This window comes from Suillus subaureus (assembly GCF_016647635.1).
Source record: "Suillus subaureus strain MN1 chromosome Unknown BJ212scaffold_4, whole genome shotgun sequence".
In the NCBI taxonomy this organism is placed as follows: Eukaryota; Fungi; Basidiomycota; class Agaricomycetes; order Boletales; family Suillaceae; genus Suillus; species Suillus subaureus.
The window spans coordinates 1,063,224-1,089,681 of record NW_024538560.1 but is presented as its reverse complement, the minus strand read 5'-3'; the positions used below and the strand labels follow the sequence as shown (position 1 = coordinate 1,089,681).

General features: G+C 41.7%; 2 protein-coding genes across 2 annotated transcripts; both read left to right on the top strand.

Moving 5' to 3' along the window:
- Nucleotides 1-16,246: 16,246 nt before the first annotated feature.
- On the top strand, nucleotides 16,247-16,492 carry BJ212DRAFT_1262075 (uncharacterized protein; the record flags this gene model as incomplete). Its single annotated transcript, XM_041330239.1, is given in 2 exon segments — nucleotides 16,247-16,372; nucleotides 16,388-16,492. Coding segments are annotated over 2 exon segments (231 nt in total), but the record flags the coding sequence as incomplete, so codon positions are not given.
- A 7,927-nt stretch (nucleotides 16,493-24,419) lies between these two features.
- Nucleotides 24,420-26,180, top strand: BJ212DRAFT_1296265 (uncharacterized protein; the record flags this gene model as incomplete). The annotated part of the gene is made up of 7 exons (XM_041332414.1): nucleotides 24,420-24,590; nucleotides 24,655-24,720; nucleotides 24,848-25,016; nucleotides 25,225-25,362; nucleotides 25,423-25,561; nucleotides 25,646-25,690; nucleotides 25,724-26,180. 7 exons carry the CDS (start codon nucleotides 24,420-24,422, stop codon nucleotides 26,178-26,180), a joined length of 1,185 nt encoding a protein of 394 aa, XP_041197756.1.
- Between the last annotated feature and the right edge of the window lie 278 nt (nucleotides 26,181-26,458).

Sequence of the window (26,458 nt, the reverse complement as noted above, 5' to 3'; positions counted from 1 at the left end):
GTAGGTCAGCCAGGCCTTATACTGCTTATAGGAGGTAAGTGCCTGGCTTTTCTCCTTCAGGAAGTGGACAACCATCTGATGGCTGTAGTCATCAGAGAAGCTCATGTAATACAGGTAGCCTCCTAGGCTCTGCACACATGCAGGGCCCCACAAGCCAGTGTGGATGACATTGCCATACTTTTCAGTGTGGTTTTCACTCTCCTTCAGGAACAGGTGGCATGTGGCCTTAGCCTTGGTGCAGGCTTCACAGAATTCTGGTTTGGATGTGGCATTCACTTCAATACTGGTGACCAGGCCTTTCTTTATCACCTCCAGGACAGCAAGCTGGGACACATGTCCCAGCTGCTTGTGCAGCTTACATACAGTGAGTTTCACATTGGCTAGATTCACTTGATGGGTCTGACATGTGAGGACTGTGTACAGTCCTTTGACCTAGGGGATTTCAGTGATCACGCAGTGTTTGGGTCCTGGGGAAAGAATCTGGCACATAGTACCTTGAAAATGGACAGCTAGCCCAGCAGCTGTAATATGGTTTGTTGAGACCAATGTGAACACCATCTGGGGGGTGTATAGAGTGTTGTGGAGAGTAATGATAGTGCATTTATCTCCCAATGGCAACTCTAACTTGACATTCCCTCTCCTAACAGCACTCACTTTTGTTCCATCAGCCATATGTATGTCTTGTGGCTGGATGGACACAAAGTTCTCAAACTTCATTCAATCTGGGCAGAAATGAGCACTTGCCCCAGAGTTGATTATGGCTCCTTGATGTTCCTTTGGTACATTTAGCTGCTCTGTGATGCTTGCTAAGTCTGATGAAGTGAAGGTAAAATTCTTGGAGGAATTGGGGGGGTTATCAGTGACAGCATTTGCAGAATGCTTTTGGCTGTGGCCTCCTCTCCTGGACTTTTGATTAGGACCCTGACCTTCCTTCCCTCCTCAAGGCCTCCAACAATCGGTTTTGTAATGACCTTTTCTTTCACAGTTAAAGCATGTGATATCTGGGTTAGGCTCACTCTTGGTCGCTGGGCTCTTGCCCTTGGGTTGGCCTGTCTTGGCAGAGAATGTACTAGATGTGCCCTTCTTTGTGCTATGACAGTTGGTGATCTGGTGGTGCTCAAACCTCTCACTGACTATGCTGATAAGCTTGTAAGGGGTGAGTGGTTTCTGTGTGATTTTGGACATGGCATTAATTGACAATAGTAGAGGTCAATATGATTCAGGGAGGGAACCTAGAATAATGGCCTGGAAGTCTTGATAGTCCAGTGCTGCCCCCATCCCTGCTAGGGACTCTCTGAGCCTTAGCAGCTCTGAAAAGTGAGCTTTCATATCAGCCCCTTTGTCACACCTGGTCTCATGCAGATGTCTATGCAGATCTATCTGCACCAACTCAGTCTTGTCTTCATGGATTCAGCAGACCTCAGCCCAGATGATGGATGCCTCCTCAAGCTTCTGTATGTGGAGTAGGAGCTGGTCCATGATGGTACTGAAGATATGTTTTTTAACCAGTGAGTTCTTCTGGTAGTACTCATCTATTTTTGTATCTAACTCATTGATCTCTGTCTGTGTAGGCGTAGAGCCATCAGACTTCTTTGGGGTACTTGTTGCTGGATTGATAGTGAATGGTTTGGGCTTTACTGCATGACTGTCAACAAATTGCTGTGGATAACACAACTTGGCTAGATAGTTGTTAGAATACCTAGCCAATATATGTCTACTAATCCTGCCTAGCTGCTATACTTGCAAGCAAGAACATTCAACCTGAGGGATCTACTGTCTAGTCAAGTTCAATAATCAGTACTATGCAAAAGGTCAAAAGTCTGAAGGTATGGGGCACAGTCCAATGCACAGGAAATTGGGTCCCCAGGTGTGAAGATGTAGAGATGGCAGGAGAGTAAGGGAAGGGAAGGAAAAGTGTCAGGACTAGCTTGGAGATGTCAAGGAAGGTCAAGTGAATGAGTGACACTCATGTCAGGTCAAGGAGAGTGGGTAAACAGGTATATTGGCAAGGATAACTCTAAGGACCTGGTATGGGGTGACCAGTATCAAGGATTTCTCTCTCATACTAAGTGGTGATTGTAATTCTGGTTGCCCAGCCCTATATAATTAGCTACATGAAAGTCTGGAGTCCATAGGTGAAAGCAGTAGCAAAAATGCGGGTCTGATAATACGTAGGTAAAAGGCCATAAGGTACTATGGCCAGTGGGAATCCATGTAATAACACTGTCTACTCAATCAGTAATGGGAAATAACTGACTATGCACCAGTGGGGTTAAGCAGGACTGGACTGGACATGGTAGGGCAAGTGTGTGGGATCTCTGAGCAGGTCCAATGCATCAGAGATGCAGAGATGGCAGGAAAGCATCAGAGATGGGTAGGAGATGTGCAGACTGGATGGAAATTGCAGAATGGGGTCCTAGCAGGCCAGCCTGAACATGATTGTCACATCACATCAGACCTTGGGCACCTATGGCCATCAACATTCATTCCTTGTAGGTTATCCAATTGCTCCCGTCATTGGTGAGCTTTGGGATGTTGAATAGCATGGAGTTGGTACTGGGAAGTGTAGATTCCATGGCCATGGCAGGGCTCATAACCTCTAGTGAGTAGAGGCAAGCACACAGGACAAGAGAGAGCTATACAAATATATTATCTCAGTATCTGGAAGGGAATCCAGTGTGTAAGTAAGTAGTACCTATACAAATATATTCTAAGTGCATGTTAGCTCATTATTGAGAGATAGGAAAAATAATAGAACATATATCTCAGTATCTGGAAGGGAACTGAGATGTCTACTGCTAAGGTATAGATTGTAAGTATGGGTAGAACAGGAATAAAAAGAGATATTGCTTTAAGACATTTGGAGGAGTGTACTTGGCCAATGTCACAATGGATGCACTTGTACTCATACTTATCCTGATGTACCCAATGGCATTGCTTCTAACACCAACCACCTCAAGAAATGACCAAAAATGAAACACATGAATGATACAGATGTCTAAGACATGCCAACTTACAAAACAGACACACCCAGACCTCATGCCCACATGTAAAAAGACCGATATTGCACTGACTCATACCACCACTAACACATACCCCCTGAGAAATCACATTCAAAGATGAGTTGCAATAGGCCACAATGAATATTGAGGCTGAGATGAATTTGGCCATGCTGCTCTCACTGAACAGCCCAAACTGACTAAACCCAGAACAACTACACCTGAAGGAACAGTATAAATCCCTGTCACCCAAAACCCACATCCTTCATCCAACCAAGATGAAAGACAAGGAAATCACCTCCCTCAAGGTCATATCCCAGGCCACACGCCCATACCCAAACATGCCTTGTCCAACATCTCAGACATCCTGGTCTGGACCAAAATATTTTCCCTCCCAATGTCCTCCAGGAAGATGACAACCTGGAATGCGCCATGGACCTAATACCCTATTTACCTGACCCCCCATTCCCAAAAAGCCCACACTTCCCTGGTTTGCCACCTGATGATGGGGGATGGATGTATCCCTTTGGCCTATAGGCCTAAAATTGGAATACATCTTCTGATTTAGTTGTCCACTCAGTGATACATCCATGTAGTCTAAGCATCCTCATGTCTAATATAGCAAGCAGTCACCCTTGCATCAGTCACATTGAATACAGCTGCAGTTCAGATCAAACAAGTTGTATTGCACATCAAGGTACAGGAGTGAAGTCATCCTAATTAGTCTATCTCATCAAGATCTCTGTGTGGGGGTGCATCAATAGAGGGGCCTTCTTCTGCCAGTCCATCAGCCTTGGTATCATCCAGATTTTTGCTTACCAAGGTAGTCACATGGTGCCATGATGCCCTGAATTTTATAGATAGGGATTGATGGATGGCAGCCTGACATTTTGTGTATGCTGCCAAGCCCTCCATGTCCTCAGACCACTCAGCCACATGCAGCGTTGCCTGTTCATCCTACCACTTGACCTGCCAATAGAGAAACTCCAAGATGTGACACATTTCCTCCAAGAGCAGTTGTATTTCTTCGAACCACTGGTTGTGTCAAGCCCTCATTTTACACCATTCAATGCATAGCACTAGACATGCACTGAGCAATAAAAATAGTAATAATGACTGATGACTTACAATCCTGCAACCTATCACTGTTGTCCAAAGGAATCCCATGTACATGCCAAATCCATGACATGATTGCTGTGTTTTGCATTCAACCTCTGAGATCCCCCATTGGCCAAAGGTCAGACTTCCTCAATGGCTGCAACTTGTGCTCCCAGCCCATATGGTCCAGGTGCCTTGATAGACAAGTGAGTGCTTGCTGAGCACAAGAATGCTTCTTGTGACTAAGGACAAGCTAATGCTCAACCACTTGAATGGATTTTTGTGCATGAGTATTGAGACTTTGTCCACAAATTTGTTGTGCCTTGAAGCATAAAAGTTGGTGGCAGAGATGGATGTGATAATGACATTCTTTGAGTGCATTGTTAGCCTGCACCATGCATAATGACCACTCAACCTCAAGTAGTTTCACATTGTATGGTGTAAGATTACATATGGAAGTCACCAAGTGTCAAGTGCTGAAGCCCAAAACCCAAAGCCCAAGACTTGAGACTTGAAACCCAAAACTCAAAAACCAAAAACTGCAAACCAAATCTCAAAAAAATGTATATAACATGAAATTTTTTATTTCATTACACAATTCACCAAGTGTCAAGTGCCACAGCCCAAAACCTGGTACTACTGACTTCCGAGTGTTGGGACTCAGGACTCAGTAGTCAATATAGGCAAATGATAATGAAAAAATGAAAGTTGTTATTATGCTTAACTTTCTTAACAAAGGTTGTAGTGCAAGTCAAGGTGAGTGTCTCGGTAGTCTTTCCTTGTCAATTGGTTATCATTTGACCAAGATATAAGCTAAAGAAATCTGAAACATCGGCAATAATGAAAAAATGAAAATCTTTATTATGCTTAACTTCCTTAATGAAGGTTGTAGTCTGAGTCTGGGTTAGTGTATTGATGGTCTTTTCTTGTCCATCAGTTACAATTTGACCAAGCTAAAGAAATCCAAAACATCAGCAATAATGAAAAATGAAAATCATTATTTTGCTTCACTTCCTTAATGAAAGTTTTAGTCCAAGTCTATGTGAGTGTATTGGTGGTCCTACTGAGTGTCAGTGAAGGTTCAACAACTCTGCTGGCTTGCAGAGCTAAAGAAAGAAAGAGTACTTCTACCTCTGGGGTGAGAGGAAGGCTACTGACTCTCTAGATGTTGGTTGAAGTGCACCAAGCAATGTGTTGGACCCTTAAGGGAAGCAAAGAAAGCAAATATCCATGAAGTGACACCAGGTCAACTCTGGTGAAGCATGCTGGGAGTGCGCATGCAGGAATGTTGAGCACATAGGAGCACAAAGCATGGGAATAAGGCACATGCAGTGCGCAGACATGTAAGAACTGAAAGAAGTCATGAGGATGTGAACTGGGGCTGCTGAATGGAGACTGATGATAATAGACTGTTGCTGAGGGCTAGGGCGATGACTAATGCATGCTGGCTGAAGACAATAAATTCTGACTGCTAGATGCTAAGTGACCTGATGGTGGTTGCTGTATGAAAACTTCCTAGGCCACAGGTAAGCTGTGCCTAGGCATGCTCCCAGGGCTTGGAAGCAAATAGGGAGCGCTCTATGTATGTAAAATGATGTAAAGTAAGGGTCCATGACAAAATAAGAAATCATATGATACCAGAAATGGTCTGATATTGAAAATAGACAAAAAGGACTCACTAGGGAACTGGTTGGACAATGGATGGAGGCTCCCAGATGCTGCACGACAAAGTGCGACCAAGCATGGGAAGAGCACAGGAATGTGTCGCATAGTGCAGGAATGTGTCACACCTCTGGTGTGTTTTGCAGGAAAGTCATGGAGGGTGAGTCATACACTGTACCAATCATCATGAGTTGTAATATGGGCGATCTAAGCCTAGAGCAATTTCATTCTCTACATCAGGACTTGAGACTTGAGAATTAGTACTCAGTACCTGGGAATCAGTAGTCAGGTACTCCAGCCAAACAGTTTGCAGTTGATTTTACATGTGTTCCCATGAGCCACAGCACTTGCAGGCATATTACATACAGTGGCTCAAAAAAGTGTCTGAATGTTTATGCATTTTCAAGTAATTGGATAATAGCAAGCCAGCACCTGAGTACAATATAAAGGCATAGGGACAAGTCTAAAGGCTTGACATCATAGCTATAATCTGAGATACATATCGTGGGAACTAGACCACATATGGGCAAGATATGGTAATTCTAATCACATGACTCATTCAGACACTTTTTTGACTTTATATCCAAATCACAAAATCCAACCATTCAGAGATATTATTCTTAATAGAAGTGGTGCAATAATCAATATTTGGTCTTATTTTAATATTATATATATATATGAACCCACATAACATCATGAACTTTAACAGCCATAAGATTGGCTGCCTTAAGGGTGTTTTTGACTGTTTGAGTGGGAGTGGGAGTGGGAGTGGGGATAATGGAATTGATGAACTTGGTGGCATGGACAACATTTGAAGCCTTGCCAGATGGACTTTAATGAACAATAGCTCTTTTATGCTGTAGAGTAAGCTTGAAAGACCATCCCATTTTATGATTTCCCTTCTCTAGCCTGTTCTGGTTTATGACTATAGCAATAGTAGACTTGCTAGGACCAGTTTTGAAAGCAATTTGTCTCATAGACAAACTAGAGGAGCAGAGAATAAGGATATTATCCTTTGGAGCAGAGAAGATAGGCTGTATGATGATTATGTTAAAGTTCATGATGTTATGTGGGTTCATATATATACATAATATTAAAATAAGACCAAATATTGATTATTGCACCACTTCTATTAAGAATAATATCTCTGAATGGTTGGATTTTGTGATTTGGATATAAAGTCAAAAAAGTGTCTGAATGAGTCATGTGATTAGAATTACCATATCTTGCCCATATGTGGTCTAGTTCCCACGATATGTATCTCAGATTATAGCTATGATGTCAAGCCTTTAGACTTGTCCCTATGCCTTTATATTGTACTCAGGTGCTGGCTTGCTATTATCCAATTACTTGAAAATGCATAAACATTCAGACACTTTTTTGAGCCACTGTACATACTTCTTGACCTGGAATTTTGACTAGCATTCCAGATTTCTATGTACTTAGTTAAATACCATGCAGATGCATAGGATACCTTACCATTTACCACCTCTCCTTACCTCTCTAGAGTCTTGGTCACTAGATACTCCTGGTACTTTGGTGTACTTTGGAATATATCTTTTCATTCATTTTCTGGACCCATATTTCAGAGACTTTGTCTCCCCTCATATTATCACTCCCTCAATAGTCTCTCCTTTGCAAATACCTCATCTATACCTAGTCCCTTTGCATTCCCTTTGCTTTTCCTTAGTTTCCAAACCTCATTTTACCATTCCCTTTCCCTTTCCCACTCCAGCCAAAGGTTCCCACACTCTGGCCAACACTTTTTACCTCCGGACTTGTCATTTCTACCTTTGGGTTACCTTTGCATAGCTTCATGTTTATTGATATCATAACTACTAACACTTATCTAGTCACAGATCCCTCATGGGTCAAACATTCTTGCTTTTGCAGGTGAAGCAGCTAGGCAGATGCAGAACCATATAGAGTAGAGCTGTTTTATTACACTCTGACTCATTGTATGTTTGTTACATCAGTTCTCAGTAGTCAAGACTTAGTTATTAATATTGATGTACTGCTTACTGAGTGTCAGGACTCAGTAGTCAATCCAATTCCCAACTTTATTTGACCCTCTGAAGCACCTTACATCACATGATGTAAGTAGCAACAGACAGAAGGCTGCAAGAGATGAAAAACTCAGTCTGAGAACAAATAGACTCATTATAATATGTATCTGTGAGAGATGGAAGACTATGGTAAATGTTTGTGAGTGCAGTAAGTGAGTGTAAAGATAAAAGAATGAACATCAATAGTGAGACTTGCACATTATGTCGAGATATCCAACATAACAAGCCTGTGATGTGATCAGAGACCTGGGATAACTCCCATATATGCCCATTATAATAGCCCTAAAAGCTTAGAAAGATCCATGAAGGATTGATGTAATGATAGACAAAAATGACACATGTGTGAAAAGTGACAATAGGCATCTTTTTACACAAAGTCACATTTATATATGATTCTGGCCAAATATTTCATTAAAAATATGTAGGATAGATTGTAAACTACCTAAGGAACCCATACTGCCTACTGCCCTGAGGGTAGGGGGTGGGTGGAAGGGATGTAGTGAAAATATGAGTTGACCCAGCATTAAAGTCCTACCATTGCTCAACTGACCATTTCCGATGCTTTGGGTCTTTGAAGTTTCCCACACTCAATTTCTTGTCTATTCCACTTCCTCAGCACTCAATTCTTGGTGGATTTGTCTGTAAATTTATGTCTATGATACTTGATATATTTTAAATATACTCCAGGTTTCTGATTATTAAGATTCAATGTCTTGAAGGTATGGCCCCTTATCAGTAGAAATGGCAAGCATACACACTAGCTCACAACTCCAGCCTATTGTGAGCTGATCTTGGTTATAAGAAGCAAGAATATAAGTTATGTTTGTTATATATTAAAAGATTGGATCATGGATGCAAGGGCAAAATACTGAAAATCATGAAAAATGTCAAAAGTGTAATTGTCTATGCTTTGTTCCTGGAAAAGGATCATGTGTGTCCTGGGCTGGCTATATGATATATCTACTCCAAATATGCTCAGGAATAGACTCCCTACTGTCCTTGAGGTCTGGTCCTGCAGGGAAAAAATACCCAGGGAGTGAACCACCAGGAGAGGGGGAGGTACACTATATAATAAAGGATTACCCTATGGTCCTGAGCTCCTGATACATTGTTTCTATTGCTGAATAGATGATGGGGATATAATTTCAAAGTCTATTCACCTAGAAATAAACACATAGGAACATCTTTTATATTTTTATGGATACATGCTATATCCATTTAAGTACCAAGTCCCAACACTTGATAGTTAGTAGTCAGTATTCGAGCTCCAAGTGCTAATATCACCTACCAATATGTTCACCTTGACTCAGACTACAATTTCATTTGTTTCATTATCCCTGATATTTCAAATTTCTTTAGCATATATCTTGGTCAAATGATACCCAATGGACAAGAAAAGACTGCCAATACACTCACCTAGACTTGGTGTAGGGATTTCATTTACTGTGGGCTTATATAGGCAGATATTACTTAGTGTTATATTCGCACTTTTGGTGCTTATGTAATCATCATAATTTTCACCACCTACCAGTACCAGTCTGAGACTGAGAGTTATTAGCATGATTTCCTATCCTCTCTGAGCACTGAGCTTAGTTCAGAAACCCTTTAGGATTGAATAGCAGCTAGGCATAGCACATTTGACCCAACTTTAGAAGGCTACTTTCCAGTTCTCTTCTTGTTGTGTTTCCCACATCAGTGTTAAGAACCATGCTCAAAGGAGAGAGAGACTGACTCAGAGGGGCTTGGCCTCAGCTCGTACACTATGCCCCTTACCTGAGTATGTGCCCTTCATTTCAGAGGAAGTCTGATGATGGTCCAATGAAGTCTGGAGGACTTCCAGAGCCAGAGGAGTGCGGGAAGTGCTCAGGAGAGTTCCCACTGCAAGGTAGTACTTCTACAAGAAATGGGATGGAAGGGTAGGATGTCCAGAGGTCTGGAAGTATGGAGGACAGGAGGACAGGATGTCCGAGGGTTAGGAGGATGGGATGTCCAAAGGACAGGATGTCCAGAGGTCCAGAAGGAATAGGGGCTACATCAGACTAAGTCTGATGTAGAAGCAAACAGAGGTAGACTACCCTTAGGTAGAGTCAGAGAGACAGAAAGTGGACCAAAGTCCAGAGAGAGGGTAAGTGCTGGAAAGGCAAGACTTCAGCCTAGGGGAGCAATCCCTAGACTTGGGACAGAGACATAGGGGACAAATCCGAAGGTCTGGAATTCTGGCCTAGGGAATCCATCCCTAGGCCTTATGGAAAAGGACAAGACTCAGACAGACTGAAGTCCAGAAGATGATTGGACAGATCTAAGGTGATGAACAGGATCTAAGATGATATTCAGACTGAGGACTCTACAGGAGTTGTACAGGGGTTATATACTAGAGGATATCTAAGAGGATCAGTAAGCAACAGAGTAAGGCTATGTATGAGCATGTGGAAACACATTGGTAAGTAAGACAGAACATAACTAAATGAACTTGGAGATGAAGACTCATACAAGGATCAATCAGCAAGATGGAAACAGAGATAACCAAGAACCGGAAAGGTGGAGATGCCTAAATGGGGATAGGCGCAGGATCTCAGATAGAGGGTGGGAATGATCCAGAGATAGTACAGTTAATATCCGGAGGTCCAGAGATCTGGGGATCCAGAAGGCAGGGCAGAAACAGGACTGAGATATGTGAGGTGGTGGATGTAGTCCAGAATCTGAGAGAAGGTAAAGTCCGATGTCTTGCTGGATGGAATGTGCATAGGGTGGACAGGATAGGGGATCCAGGAATGAGTTGGATATGGGGTCCAGAAATAGGTCCAGAAAGCATGGGAATATGATGGGATCTATGTCTGGCATATGGGATATGACAATCAGACCACAACTTTCATTGGTTTGATTATCCCTGAGGGAGAGTGATTTACCAATATCAACTACCAAGTCTCAACTGCTGAATTCCAAGTACTGAGTCCCAACACTCAGTAGTCATCATTATCACCTTGGCAGTGATATAAGTCCCAAGTCCTGAGAACCCACTATCAAGACCCAAAACCTGAGTTCCAAACCCAACCACTGAATACCAAGTGTCAATACTCAGGACTCAGGACTGTTGGCTGGAGTACCTGACTACTGATTCCCAGGTACTGAGTATCAGAACTGAGTACTGAGTACCTGACTACTGATTCCTGGGTACCAAGTACTAATTCTCAAGTCTTGAGTACCAACACTCAGTAGGACCACCAATACACTCACATAGACTTGGACTAAAACTTTCATTAAGGAAGTGAAGCAAAATAATGATTTTCATTTTTCATTATTGCTGATGTTTTGGATTTCTTTAGCTTGGTCAAATTGTAACTGATGGACAAGAAAAGACCATCAATACACTAACCCAGACTCAGACTACAACCTTCATTAAGGAAGTTAAGCATAATAAAGATTTTCATTTTTTCATTATTGCCGATGTTTCAGATTTCTTTAGCTTATATCTTGGTCAAATGATAACCAATTGACAAGGAAAGACTACCGAGACACTCACCTTGACTTGCACTACAACCTTTGTTAAGAAAGTTAAGCATAATAACAACTTTCATTTTTTCATTATCATTTGCCTATATTGACTACTGAGTCCTGAGTCCCAACACTCAGAAGTCAGTAGTACCAGGTTTTGGGCTGTGGCACTTGACACTTGGTGAATTGTGTAATGAAATAAAAAATTTCATGTTATATACATTTTTTTGAGATTTGGTTTGCAGTTTTTGGTTTTTGAGTTTTGGGTTTCAAGTCTTGAGTTTTGGGCTTCAGGTCTTGGCACTTCACTCTCAGTAAATTGTGTAAGGAAATAAAAAAAATTCATTTATATACATTTTTTTTGAGTTTTGGTTTTTGGTTTTTGGTTCTCAAGTTTCAGGTTTTGAGTCTTGAGTCTTGTGCTTTGGGTTTCAAGTCTCAGCACTCAATACTCAGTGATTTGTGTAGTGAAAAATTCACATGTTGCATACTGTCATATCCTGTATGCTGGACCTAGATCCCATAATATTCCCATGCCTTCCAGGCCTATTTCTGGACCCCACATCCAACTTGTGTCTGGATCCCCTTCCACTGTGTGCTCCACACCTCAGCAGGATTAGCTCCACTATGGTTTTACCCCTGAGCTCCAGACCTCTGGATCTTCACTACTAGCCTGATCTGTACACCCTTATCCTGTCCACCATATGCACATTCCATCCAGCAAGACATCTGGACTTTACCTCCTCTTAGATTCCAGACTACATCCACCACCTCACATATCTCAGTCCTGTTTCTGCCTTGCCTTCCAGATCTCTGGACCTCTGGATATTAATTGTACTATCTCTGGACCTATTCCCACCCTCTGTCTGAGATCCTGCACATAACCCCATTCAGGCATCTCCACCTTTCCAGTTCTCCGTTACCTCTGTTTCCATCTTGCTGATTGATCTCTGTACTAGTTTCATCTCCAAGTTCATTTACTTATGTTCCATCTCACTTACTAATATGTTTCCACATGCTCGTACATAGCCTTACTCTGTTGCTTACTGATCCTCTCAGATATCCTCTAGTATATAACCCATGTACAACTCTTGTAGAGTCCTCAGTCTGAATATCAACTTAGACTTGCCCAATCTTCTCCCAGACTTTGGTCCACCTAAGTTCTGTCCTATTCATCAGGCCTAGAGATTGATTCCCTAGACCAAAGCCTTGCCTTTCTGGCACTTACCCTCTTTCTGGACTTAGGTCCAATTCCTGTCTCTCCAACTCTACCTTAGGGTAGTCTACCTCTGTTTGTTTCTACATAGGACTTTGTCCAATGTAGCCTCTATTCCTTCTGGACCTCTGGATGTCCTGTCCTGTGTACCTCCAGACATCCTGTCCCTTGTACCTCCAGACATCTTGTCCTCTGGACCTCCAGATGTTCAGTCCTCCTGTCCTCCATACTTCTGGACCTCTGGACCTCCTATCCTTCCATCCTGTTTCCCATAGAGATATTACCTTGGGGTCTTTCCACTTCCTTTGCAGTGGGAACTCCTCTGAGTATTTCCTGTACTCCTCTGGAACTCTCCCATGCTCCTCTGGAAGTCTTGTCCTCCTGCACTCTGCCAGAGTAGCCAGCCTCTAGAAGTCCTTCAGACTTCATCTGAAATGAAGGGCACATACTCAGGTAAGGGGCACAGCATACGAGCTGAGGCCAAGCCCCTCTGAGTCAGTCTCTCTCTCCCTTGAGCATGGTTCTTAACACATACATGTTTTTGGTCAGTTTTTGAGTTTTGAGTTTCAGGCTTCAGGTTTCAAGTCTTGGCACTCATCACTCAGTGATTTGTGTAGTGAAAAATTCACAGTGTGACAAACATTTATTCTGTAGCCTCACAATGGGCTATTTTCATGGTTTCTGACACCAGCCCACTAACCTGATGATTCCTTGGCAGACCTGATGATAACCCAATGAACCTGATACCCTGCACCTTCAGACCCACTACTTTCCTGCACATTGGACTACCCAAGACCCTTTGGAAACCTGTTATCCCTATGTCCAGTCCATTCCCATTGTGATAATCATACTGGTGCTAGGTGCATACAGTGGCTCAAAAAACTGTCCACATGTTTTGACATTTTTCACTATCTATGATATTGTGTGAGAAGAAACAAATGCCTCAAGGACATGCTTATACCACATTGTAGTAGGAGATACAAGGCTCACAAAATGGTGACTCATGCAGACAGTTTTTTGAGTGTATATTAAAACTATATAAATCATTATTTATGACACCACAAAAATCATGCCACTATTATATAAATTATGAAGTGGTGTCATTATGTTATTTTATGACTATATCTAACTATATAAACCAGAGTATCTCATGTATCATAGTCATAATCACCATTAAAGCTATCTCCTCTGCTCAAAGAGATAATATCCTCTCTCTGTCTTATGCTGGCCTCTCTGCTCACCAAATTTCCTCTAGAACTGGAGTATGCAAGTCCACTGTGGCCAAGTTTATCAAAGGAAGCCACCCAGACAAGGAAAACTCTTGTGGAGGACATCCATCCAAGCTTACCTCTACTGACAAAAGGGCTATTATCCAACATATCACTACAGGAAAGGCTGATAATGCTGTCCAAGCCACCCATTATATCAATTCCACCATCACTACCCCTGTCTCTTCACAAACTGTGAGGAATGTTCTCAAGGCAGCTCATCTCAAGGCAGTAACAAAGAAGAAAAAGCCTCTTCTCTCCATCAAACATAGGCAGAGAAGACTAGCCTTTGCCTTAGCTCATCAACACTGGACTGTAGAGGACTGGAAGCATGTTATATGGTCAGATAAGACCAAAATCAATAGGATTGGGTCAGATGGGAAGGTATATGTATAGAAAAAGAAGGGAGATGGCCTAACAGACAGAGAGGTTAATGGGACTGTCAAGTTTGGAGGAGGTTCTTTAATGGTATGGGGCTGTATGGGATGGAATGGTGTGGGAATGCTTGCTGAGGTTGAGGGAAAGATGAATGCTGAGCAGTATGTGGACATTTTAAATGACCACTTGCTGCCTAGCTTGGCAGAATCAGGGATTGATGAAGAAGATATCATTTTCTAACAGGATAATGATCCCAAGCACACATCCAGAAGAGCTAAGGAATGGTTTGAAGAACATAACATCAATGTTATTGACTGGCCAGCACAGTCTCCTGATGTCAATGTCATTGAACATCTCTGGGGAACACTCAAGAAAAAGCTTCAAGCCTATGGAAGCTTTGGGAGAGAGTAGCAGTGGAATGGGGGAAGATCACAGCTGAGAATTGCCAGAAATTAATTGAGAGTATGCCTAGAAGGATAGAGGCAGTAATTAAAGCCAAGGGAGGTCATACAAAATACTAGAATACCTGGTTATTATTGTAAAATACTTGAGTCAAAAAACTGTCCGCATGAGTCACCATTTTGTGAGCCTTGTATCTCCACCATATCTCCACCGATTCCCACGGTGTAGGGCTCAAATGAAAGCCCTGAAGCCATACTACAATGTGGTATAAGCATGTCCTTGAGGCATTTGTTCCTTCTCACACAATATCATAGGTAGTGAAAAATGTCAAAACATGCAGACAGTTTTTTGAGCCACTGTAAGTTCATCTGTATCAGCTTGAATCCTTGAATTTTATAAGCAATTAGTAGTAAGGTAGAGGCTAACAAATAACACACCTTCCAAAAAGGTGATCAAGAAGACAATCAAAATCTACACTGGAATGTCCATCCAGTATGATTGGGGATTTGTCTGAACAGCCCTTGTCCTGACGGATCCCAGTGCAAGGCAATGAAAATAGATTTGTGAAGACATTAGATCATTGTGTGAGAATGTCAGCTGGAATATGATAGAGCTGTGACTGAACCTAGCAACAACCAACACCATGCAGTTAGTAGGACAAGCCTGAGGTTCAATGGCACATGTGAAGCTTACTTGTAGAACAACAAATTCATTACTGTAGTAATGAGCTGCTGAGCATTGAGGAATTGTTGATCTATTTTTGTGGTATCACTGGCAGTCAGTACATTTGACTCAGATGACAAGCAAAGCAGCATGTACCTTTGTAGTATTGCTTCACAAGCCCTAGAACTCATTGTCTAGGTAGCAGTACTGCTAGGTTAGAAACCTGGCATCAATGGATGGAGTCTGGGTCAGGAACATGAAAATGGGCACATGGTTGAAGTGCCACTGACCATTTATGTGTCACAGTAAATTGACTTGGAAATTTTCTTGGGTGAGTCGAGCAGCTTGGCTGTACTACTAGTATCATGTCAGAACTTGAAGGCCATCCTCTACAATTCCCAGAACTACCTGCACAACAACACTGGTCTCATGACACCAGAAAAGCACATGGAATAATTTCTGATACTTACAATCATGCTACCCAAATTCTTTGACAGGAGGACCACAACCCACTCTAACTACAGACCATAATCAAGAAGATTTTGAATGACTTACTCCCTGTGCTTGAAGCATTGGACTTGGAAATTCAGGATGCCATATGGACAGATGAATGTGCTCAGGCACTGGCTACAACAGTAGTTGAGCTGAGGCAGGCATCAGAAGTTGCTGGAGACATGTCAGTCATGATTTTTCCAGTCCAAAAGCAATCTAATGAACTTTTCATCTAGCACAAATTCTAGATATGCAAAGGCCAACCCTGTTGGTACAGAAATACCACCTCATCAGACATGTGGAGGTCCTTGCAAAGTTATTGACAGTTACTGGCTTGAAGATGCTCTCTCTCCTTGCCAAAAAATTACCTTCAAGCACTTGGTAGCTGCTTTGGGCATGCATTGGAATACTCTTTGATGTTATCTAAAAAAGCATAATGTGTATCAGCAATTCTCAGCAATCTCCAATGCCAATCTTGATATCTTTGTTAAGACCTTCAAGATACATAATCCAGATTCTGGCCTTTGTTACATAGTTGGCTTTCTGAGAGCCCATAGTGTTTGTGTTCCATGGTATCAAATGAGAAGCTTGATGCATAGAGTCGACATGATTGGTCAGATATTGTGGCAATACAAAGTGATTGCATGATAGAAATATGCTGTGCCATGGTCCAACCATCTCTGGCATTTGGATGGGCATCACAAGCTTATCCTCTGGGGGATTGTCATCCATGGACTCATTGATGGTTACTGTTGAATGGAAAGTTACTTTTACAATGATCAACAATTTAATAAACTTGCTGATCTCAAATTCAGATTATAGTGCTTTGAGCAAGTAACAACAATCATGCCTTAACAGTCCTCACCATCTTTCTCCAAACAATAGAAACATATGGAGTCCCTCTTCAGATGAGAGGGGATCAAGAAGGTGAAAACATTGAGGTGTCTGTTTGGATGGTAATGCACCATGGTCCAAACAGAGGTTCATTTTTATGGGGATTGTGAGTGATACTAGTAAGCTAGTGAAAGTCAGACATGATACTTATGATTCAAATAGCTCAACACATAACACCCGAATTGAATGCCTTTGGGTGGAGGTTGGCCATTAGTTTGCCTGATGATGGAAGGCATTCTTCACACACCTCGAACAACTTCATGGCCTAAATTGCAAGAATTCCCACCACTTGTGGCTCCTGCAATTTCTTTTCCTTGATCTGGTCAACATAGATTGTGAAATATTTATGGAGGAATGGAATCATCATCCAATCTCCAGTCTGACAACAAACCACCAATCTCCACTAGTAAGTAGAGGAATCTTTTATTCATTTTTTTCTGCTGACTCTCCATCACTTATCTCACAGGACATGCATTTTCTCTCTGAAGTTGAGAACAGAGTTTATATCACTGATCCTCTTCATGATATGCACCCTGATACACTTACCTGATACTATGGTACTGGTGATCCACCACTTTCTCATATTCATGACTTGGGAGAAGACACTGACAATTCTCAGACTGCATTACAGGAAGAGATTGCCACTGACATGCAATCAAACCTTCACAACCAGCTATTATAGTTCCTCCTTTTCCTCTTTCACATCTTCACTTATTCACATTACTAATCATTCTCAGACATTCTATCACATTCCATTGTATGATTCCATTCCTATTTTTCTGATTCACTATTTACTTTCAATCTGTCATATGCCATTCCAGACCCTCAACTCTAAATCCACTTCTCTGGATATCTGGATCCAAGATCCAGATCTCCAATGATCTGATTTATCTTTATCTTCCTTCTGGAATCCAAACTCTATATCAGTGCCCAACCCCATTTAGACTTCCCCTGTCTCCAGACTCTGGTTAACTATGTTTCCCTCCTGATTATTGATCCATTACATACATTTCATTTCCGATATGCATTATTGGTGATCCATCTTACTTAATAATAGACTTTACATATGCTTCGTACATAGCCTTTGTGTTTGCTGACTGATTCCTATATGATACCTACAGTATATAAACCTCCTGTAACTCTCAGAAATACTTCAGTTTGAATATCATCTTAGTTCCTGCTCATTCCTGTGTCCTCCAGACTTGAGCCAAGTCTCTTGTCATATTCTGAGTCTTGGGATTGTATCCTAGACTACATTTCCTCACTGTACCTTAGGGTAGTCTATCCCCTGTTAGTTTCTAGTCCAGACTTCATCTGGATTAGCCTTATCTGCTTGTCCAAGTAACATCCAGACATCTGTTGTCTGCCCTAGTCAAATCCTGGAAACTCCAGACAACTATTCTAGCCCCCAGATATTAAGGGCACATACTCAGGAAAGGGGCACAGCATACAAGCTGAGGCCAAGCCCTTGTGATCTGACCCCCTTGAGCATGTGACCTTAACACAATCTCCAATTCATTTATTAAAGCTCCGCTTTAATCCCTCTATATATACTCTATCTCTTACACTTGTACTCTTTAACTTGACCTACACAGACCAGTGTTATGAACTTGGATGGAGCATCGTTCCAATAAAGGAATCAAGATCAAGGTTGATCAAGGACTAAGCCTTATTGAGTTAATGCCTCCCTCAGGAGCAATCACTTAGACTCCCACAGGATCTAAGGTTCAAATGGGACAATGGCTAGCCTCCTTCCCAAGGAGCTAGAGTTCGAGTATCAAGGAGAACCGAGTAGATTCAAGTTAGAGAAAATACAAGTGGTAACTAGGGTTTATACATGTAAGGGAATTGTGCACAGACCAGACTGGGCAAAGGATAACGACTACTGAGAAAGGAAGGTTCATGGGAAAACAAGGTATGAGTCAAAGATAAGGGAGACCATGAGGAAACAGCACAGTGAAAAGGAAGCGTTAGAAGTACAGCCATATAGGAGTCTGCAGTGATGATGAGAAAAAGAGTGGGGCACTGTAACAACCAGGGCCTGCAATCTACTGCTTAACTCACATGACTTGTGAATAGGTTCATGCTATAAGACTCTTTGTTTCCATCTAGACATTCTAGTAATGCTGAGTGTAACAAAAGGTCAAGTTACTCCACTATTGTGCAGTTCCCTTGAACTCGCACCTAGAACCAGACATCATTTCAACTATCGCACTGACCCCTCCCAGTTTTACCTGGGATGAAAACAATGAAGAGTTCTTCTGTATTGACACCAAAGGTAACAGATACTCCCTCAACCAGTGGGTAGCATTTTATGCCAACCAAGCCCTGAAGAATAAAGTTTGGAACTTCTTTACCCAAACTTATGAATGATCTGCCACCACCACTATGCCAAAAGAAATCAGCAAAACCCCCTCTTCCTTCAATGGCAACACCTGCCTTGCACAAGGATGGACTCTCCAAGTTGAGGCATACCTTGACATGAACAATGAAGTATATGACAATGACAAAAAAAAGTCATCTTTGCGCTTAGCCTTATGACCAAAGGTGAAGCTGCTAAATGGGCCAAAGGCCAATTGAAAGCTGCAGTAGTGGCTAAATCCTATGGAACATGGGCTGACTTCACTAAACAATTCAAAGCAACCTTCTTCCATAAGAACATAGAACAGACCACAATTCATCACATTTCTACTCTTAGGCAGACAGGCAGTGAAGCTGCACATGCCTCCCTATTCCACACCATCCTTGCTGATACTGGCATTAACAAAGAGAACACCAAGATCATGTTCTTTAGAAATGGCTTGAAGTGTGAGATCACCTCTGCTATCTACACCTTCAATACAACCCCCACCACCATCAAATCCTGGCTAGAGAAAGCCTTAGATGTCAAGGTCTGAAGGACCTTAACAGCATCTCCTTCCTACACCAAGGCATGTGACCCCTACGCCATGGACATAGATAAGTTAGACATAGATGAAGAAGATGGTGAGAAGAAGATGAGGAAGACTTACCTTACTCCTCAAGAACAAGAGCATAGGCACAAAGGTGGCCTCTGCTTCAAATGTGGAAAGAAGGGCTTAGCTGCAGACTGCCCTAACCATCCTACAGTTACAACCAACACCAGAAAGGTAATCAAGGAGTTATCTGACAATGATTACAAAGAATTTCAAGAGTGGAAGGCATTTAAAGCATGCTAGATGAAGAAAACTGGTAAGAAACCAGTTAAGAAGGATGAGAGTAGTGATGAGGAGGATTTTGCTTAGGGGAGCCTGCACTGGTGTCAGACACTCCCAGAATCAGACTAGTAGTACAATCTGTTGGCAATACTAATTCTATTTGTTTGCCATTAACCATCAGATCGAACAAGTCTCCTAAAACCACCATAGCCACCACTCTAATTGATTGTGGTGCAGAAGGCAAGTTTATTGATGAGAAGTTCATACTCAAAGAAAACATTCACACATATAAACTTGAAACCTTGATACCAGTGCATAACATAGACAGCATATTAAACAAAGCCAGAAGAATCACATGGTACTGTGAACTTTCATTCTTAATCAAAGATATCCCAATGCAGAAGTGATTCTTTGTAACCTCTCTAGGAGGAGAAGATGCTATCCTGGGAATGACTTGGCTAAAGAAAGAAAACCCAGATATTGATTGGACCAATCAAGAAGTCTGTTTAAGGGAGTGTACCCTGAAAAAAGCAACCATTGAAGAAATCAAAGACAAAGACATCTTTTATGATGCACTTGAAGAACTAGAAGAAGAATGGGACCCTGCTAATGAAACTCTCCCACACCTTTTAGATCCCATCAATGACGACAACAATTTTTATACCTTTATCCAAAAAACTGACAATATTTTAGACACTCGCCCAAGATGCCACCAAACCAAAGAAAACTTTTGAAGAACTCATACCTGAAGAGTTCTGACAATACAAAGACATATTTGGTGATGTAGCTAATGGTACTTGTCCCCCAGAACACAAATATGACCACAAGATCGACCTCAAAGAATCATTTGAGCTGTGGAAATGCAAGATTTATCTGCTAAATGTAAAAGAAGATAAGGCTATGAACAATTTTGTTAACAAACACCTAGCTAAAGGGATGATCATCCCTTCCAAATCTCCTGAATCTTCCCCATTCTTTTTTGTCAGAAAGAAAGATGGTTCTCTCTGACCCTGCCAAGATTATCACTACCTAAATGAACATATGGTTAAAAATAACTATCCTTTACCACTAATCTCAGATCTCATAGATAAGCTAAAGGATGCCAAGATCTTTACCAAGATGGACATCAGATGGGGATATAACAACATATGTATGAGAAAAACTGATCAATGGAAGGCAGCCTTCACTACTTCCAGAGGACTTTTTGAACCCATGGTCATGTTCTTCAGAATGTGTAACTCACCTGCCACCTTCCAGTTAATGATGAATGACTTATTTGGAGACATGATCCAGGAAGGATGGATTGTTATATATATGGACAACATACTCATCTTTTCTAGAGACAATGAAACTCACCATATCCGAACCCACAAAGTACTCCAACAACTCTGTGACAACCTCCTCCACCTCAAACCTGAAAAATGCACCTTCAACATAACTGAAATTGAATACCTTGGTATGATCATTACACCCGGTTCTATTGCCATGGACCCTGCCAAACTAAAGGGTATATCTGAATGGACAACTCCCATGAAAGTGAAAGAAGTCCGATCATTCCTTGGATTTGCTAACTTTTACCAACGGTTTATTGCTGATTACTCTTCAGTTGCTAGACCCTTAATCAACCTAACCAAGAAAGACGAAGAATTCTCTTGGACCCCTGAACATGAGGAAGCTTTCAATAAGCTGAAATGTATCTTTACCTCATCCCTGATCCTTCAAATACCCGACAAGAATACCCCTTTTGCTATAGCTACCAATACTTCTTTATATGCTACCAGTGCAGTACTTCTCCAAAAGAATGACAATGGAGACTGGCTTCCTTGCTCCTTCCTATCTCAATCATTTAACCCTGCTGAACGTAATTATCAGATCTATGACCGAGAACTTCTCACAATTGTCTGAGCCTTGAAGGCTTGGAGACATTATCTCCTTGGATCCCCTTTCCCTGTTCTTGTACAAACTGATCATAAAAATCTTCAATATTTCAGGGACATACAAGACCTCAACCACTGTCAAGCCTGATGGCAGACTTTCCTTTCCAAATTTGAACTCCAAATTCAACACATCCCAGGCAAAGAACTCATTATTCCAGATTTACTCTCTTGTAGAACAGATCACCTTCCAGATGTAGATGTCGAAAAGGACAATACTAGTATACAACTCTTACCAGACTCTCTATTTCTCAACATCATGGACACATTGTTCATGGACAGATTACACATTTCCTCTGCTATTGACCCCATAGTTCATACAGCACTTCAAGCACTTACAGACTTTTCTATTCCCCCTCTGCTCTGTTCAGCTCTTTCTGATTGGAAATTGAGCGATGGAATTCTTACCTATAAAGGACTCACTTACATACCTCCCAGAGATCTCCAATGAGAACTCACCTCCCTTCACTATGACTCTCCTACCACTGGACACCCTGGACGCTACAAAACCCAGGAACCCCTCTCTCACGACTACTGGTGGCCAGGACTAGCCACTTTCATTAAGAACTTCATAGATGGTTGTTGCATCTGCCAACAGAATAAAGTAAACATGCACCCATCTACTCTACCCCTATTCTCTATTCCTGCCCCTATTTCTAACCAACCCTTTGCTCATTGCTTGGTGGACCTTATTACAGACCTTCCCCTCTCTGATGGCTTTGATAGCATCATGGTCATGGTCGACCATGGACTTTCAAAGGGGGTATTTTTCATCCCTTGTTTCAAGACTATAGATGCTGAAGGTGTCATGAACATTTTCTTTTCTAAAGTCTTCCATAGATATGGACTATACAATAAGATTATCTCTGACCATGGACCTCAGTTCACTTCCCAATTCCAGATTGAACTCAGAAAACTCCTCGGATACAAGAACTCCCTTTCCACCCTCAGAGTGATGGAGAAACTGATCAAGTTAATCAAGAACTCAAAGTTTATCTTTGGATCTTCTGCACTAATGACCAAACAGGTTGGGCACCCATGTTACCACTTGCCAAGTTTGTTCACAACTCACATCATCATTCCACTCATGGCACATCCCCTTTCTACCTCATGATGGGTTATTACCCATGTCACCTCCCCAATCTTCACCTGAAATCTAACATCCCTAATATAGAACAATGCATCACTATCCTTAATAAAGCACGTGATGAAGTGCTAGCCACTCATAAACTTGCACACAATACCATGCATCAACAAATCACATCTAAATTCATACCATTCTCTAAAGGTGACAAAGTCTGGCTCAAAGCCAAGAACTTACATTTTGAATATCCTAATCAGAAACTTGCTCCTAAATGCAAAGGACCATTCACCATCACTGATGTACTATCCCCTATAACTTATTGACTTGCCCTACCTGCACAATGGCACATTCATCCTGTCTTCCATGCCACACTCCTTTCTCCTTATAAAGAGAACAATACCCATGGCCCTAATCATATTACACCCACACCTGATCTTATTAACAGTGAAGAAGAATATGAAATAGAAGCCATCATCAGACACCAAGGCTCTTCTTCTAGATGCCAATATTATGTTAAATGGAAAAGATTCCCGAGTTCTGAGAATGAATGGATGAAGGAAGCAGAACTAGGTAATGCTTCTGATTCTCTCCTTACTTATAAATGATCACATCATCTTCTTTGATAGTAGTTGGTGCCTACTACCCTTACACTGGGGGTAATGTTACAGTTCCTCCTTTTCCTCTTTCACATCTTCACTTATTCACATTACTAATCATTCACAGACATTCTATCACATTCCATTGTATGATTCCATTCCTATTTTTCTGATTTGCTATTTACTTTCAATCTCCAATTCATTTATTAAAGCTCCGCTTTAATCCCTCTATATATACTCTATCTTTTACACTTGTACTCTGTAACTTGACCTATGCAGACCAGGGCCTGCAATCTACTGCTTAACTCACACAACTCATGAATAGGTTCACACTATATGACTCTTTGTTTCCATCTAGACATTCTAGTAACACTGAGCATAACACTAGCCAGTCCCTGTCCCTAATCACTCAAATCCATTTCCCTCTCCCAAAGCAGAGGCCATTTTTTGCCAAGCCCTTGCTGGTGTGCAGTCTGCAGGTTTGAAGCCTGATAACACATTTTTCACTGCCTCAGAGTGGGCTATTGATACATATGAAACTCACAAGGATATATCAGTTGGTTTTCAAAAGACAAAGACTTTATTGATGAGCCTCCCACCCAAAATATGGATGCCACAGGCTCTCATTTGGGCACAAGGTCTTTCAGTGTTACATTACTTGCTAGAATTATGATAGTCCTATTGAATATCATCAAAAATGAGTATGAAATAAAGTGGCTGACAGAATAGTTAAAAATCAATTTCATCTGATGCAAAACCATCACCTTGTCACTTCCTGAAGTTCCCATCGCCAGCACCATGCTTCCAGCTGATGAACAAACATGCTGAGACAAAACCAATGATGGCTCACTGTGTCCATACCTCTGCCCTAAGCTTAGGAAGGACCAGAAGGACGACAAGCCTGTGATATGTGTAAACTGTGATCATTATGACACATCACATCTGCAGGAAGCCATTCTGCAACAGCCGCCAACAACATCTTCCAGCTTTTGTTCAATCATGTCCAAATATTCTCACCTGCTATCAAAAATGGGTGCATCAGAAGACATTGCCTGTCAAGAGACAAATCTGGGGTTCTGCCAAAAGCAAGATCTAGCCATGCCTGCTTCAATAAGCCACACAGCAAAGGTTAGGGTGTGCTCTGGTGGTAGTAAGGATGTCGTCAAGGTAGTAAGACCCCCTCAGCATGTATCAATGCTGCTCTGAATCAATCATTAATCAAATTTGTGTATAGAAGACAACTGCAGCAAACCTCCGAAAGATGGGTGTTGGATCAATCTTAATGGTGACTGTTGGAGTTGTGAGTGCCTGATTATTTGCCTCAAGGAAAACTGGCACTGATGTGAAGCATTTTCAGCCAGAATAGAAAGGGTTGTATGAAATGAAAGGTTGCACCTGACATAGCCAAGATTGAAGAACTATGAAAGCTCAAGCTTGCTGTATCCAAGGGACCCAATGGCAACAATCTGCAGATTGTACCAGGCATGACAAAGAGTGACATTGATGGATATCTGCACACTCTCTTCCCTCGTCTCTTCAATTACCTCGAGAACCATGATGATGATGGCAGGAATAATTCAAACTTGACACTGGCAGGTGCAGATGGGTTTCACTGGTATTTAATTGTCAAAAGTGGCAAGAATATGGTCAAGAGCAGTTAGGAGGGACTTACAGGCAGTGAAGTTTTAAAGACTCGCCATCCTGCTGGATGAAAGTGGACTGATCAGTTCATTTATTTTGGTGAGTCCTGAATCCTGATAGAGACTTACCTGGGCATGTTGTATATGTGTAATCCATTGTCCAGGTACCATGCTTGAAGTGGACCCAGATTCTTTTGATGATTTGATGAATGAAGTTGCAGAGGTGGAGGACATAGGCACTGTTGGAAGCAATGATATGGATGAGTCTGAGAATGAGGTGTCAGTGCTCCCAAAGGGAAAAGGTTTTGCACCTTAACTAACTCTTCTTGCCCATGCATTCTCACTATTCTTCTGATGCTCAGACTCTCCTAATCTTAAAAAACAAACTCAATCCAGTGGTGCCAAGCTGTTTGCAACTTTCCTTAATTCCAACTTGGATTCTGATGTTGAACTGGTGGAAGATCATAGCCATAAAGGTGAAAGGACAAAAGTGCCACCAAGGTATGTGATGACTTCTCCATTTATTATTCTGCATTCTTACTACCTATTTTGAAGTTGCTTCTGACCATCAGATGGAGTTCACAGGGTCAGATTTGAGAAGTACTACACTGGCAGGCACTGGTATAGAATGTAAGTCCCATCTGTTATTATTTTTTTCCACAGCATTAAATTATCACCAACCTCAGTGGCACCTGCAGTCATGTTAGATGTTCCTGCAGCAAAGTCCACTTTGGAGAATTTGGATGGTGATGAGAGGTGCAGTGTGGCACAGATTGATATGACATGGCTGGAATCAGAGCTTGAGACATTGGAAGATGTTGGTTTGAATGAGATCCTGCCAGCTGAAGACAAACCAGCCTTGAACATGTTGCTGGAAGACTCAAAATCAAGCACACTGCTTGCCAGTGTCATACCAGTGGACAAATACTATAGTGACTTCAGTATTCCTGAAGAACATATGCTAGTACCCTCTGCATCCAAGTCTAGCAGTACCTCAACAACTACTAGTACTACTGCCAGTGCTTCCACCTCAGTTTCTTTGACTCATGCAGCACACAGGCCTAGGGATCTTGGTTTTGGTTGTTCACAGAATCTGCAGGCACTGAGTAATGTCCCCTGACTTGCATCATCTCAATTAGCATTCAGGATGCTCATCAAACCAAAGGCCAATCCCTGGGATAGGAAATGACAGTATCAACTTTTTTCATTTATATTACTGACTCTACATACAAGCAGTTAATTTGACTTGACACTTAATCCTCTAGACTGTCTTTACCCAAGCACTTATTTCATATTTGACTCTACATTGAACTACTAATATACCTACTGCATTACATGAAGCGTCTGCATGCATTTTGTTCTGTGTGCATGCACATGATTTATTTATGGTGTATTTGG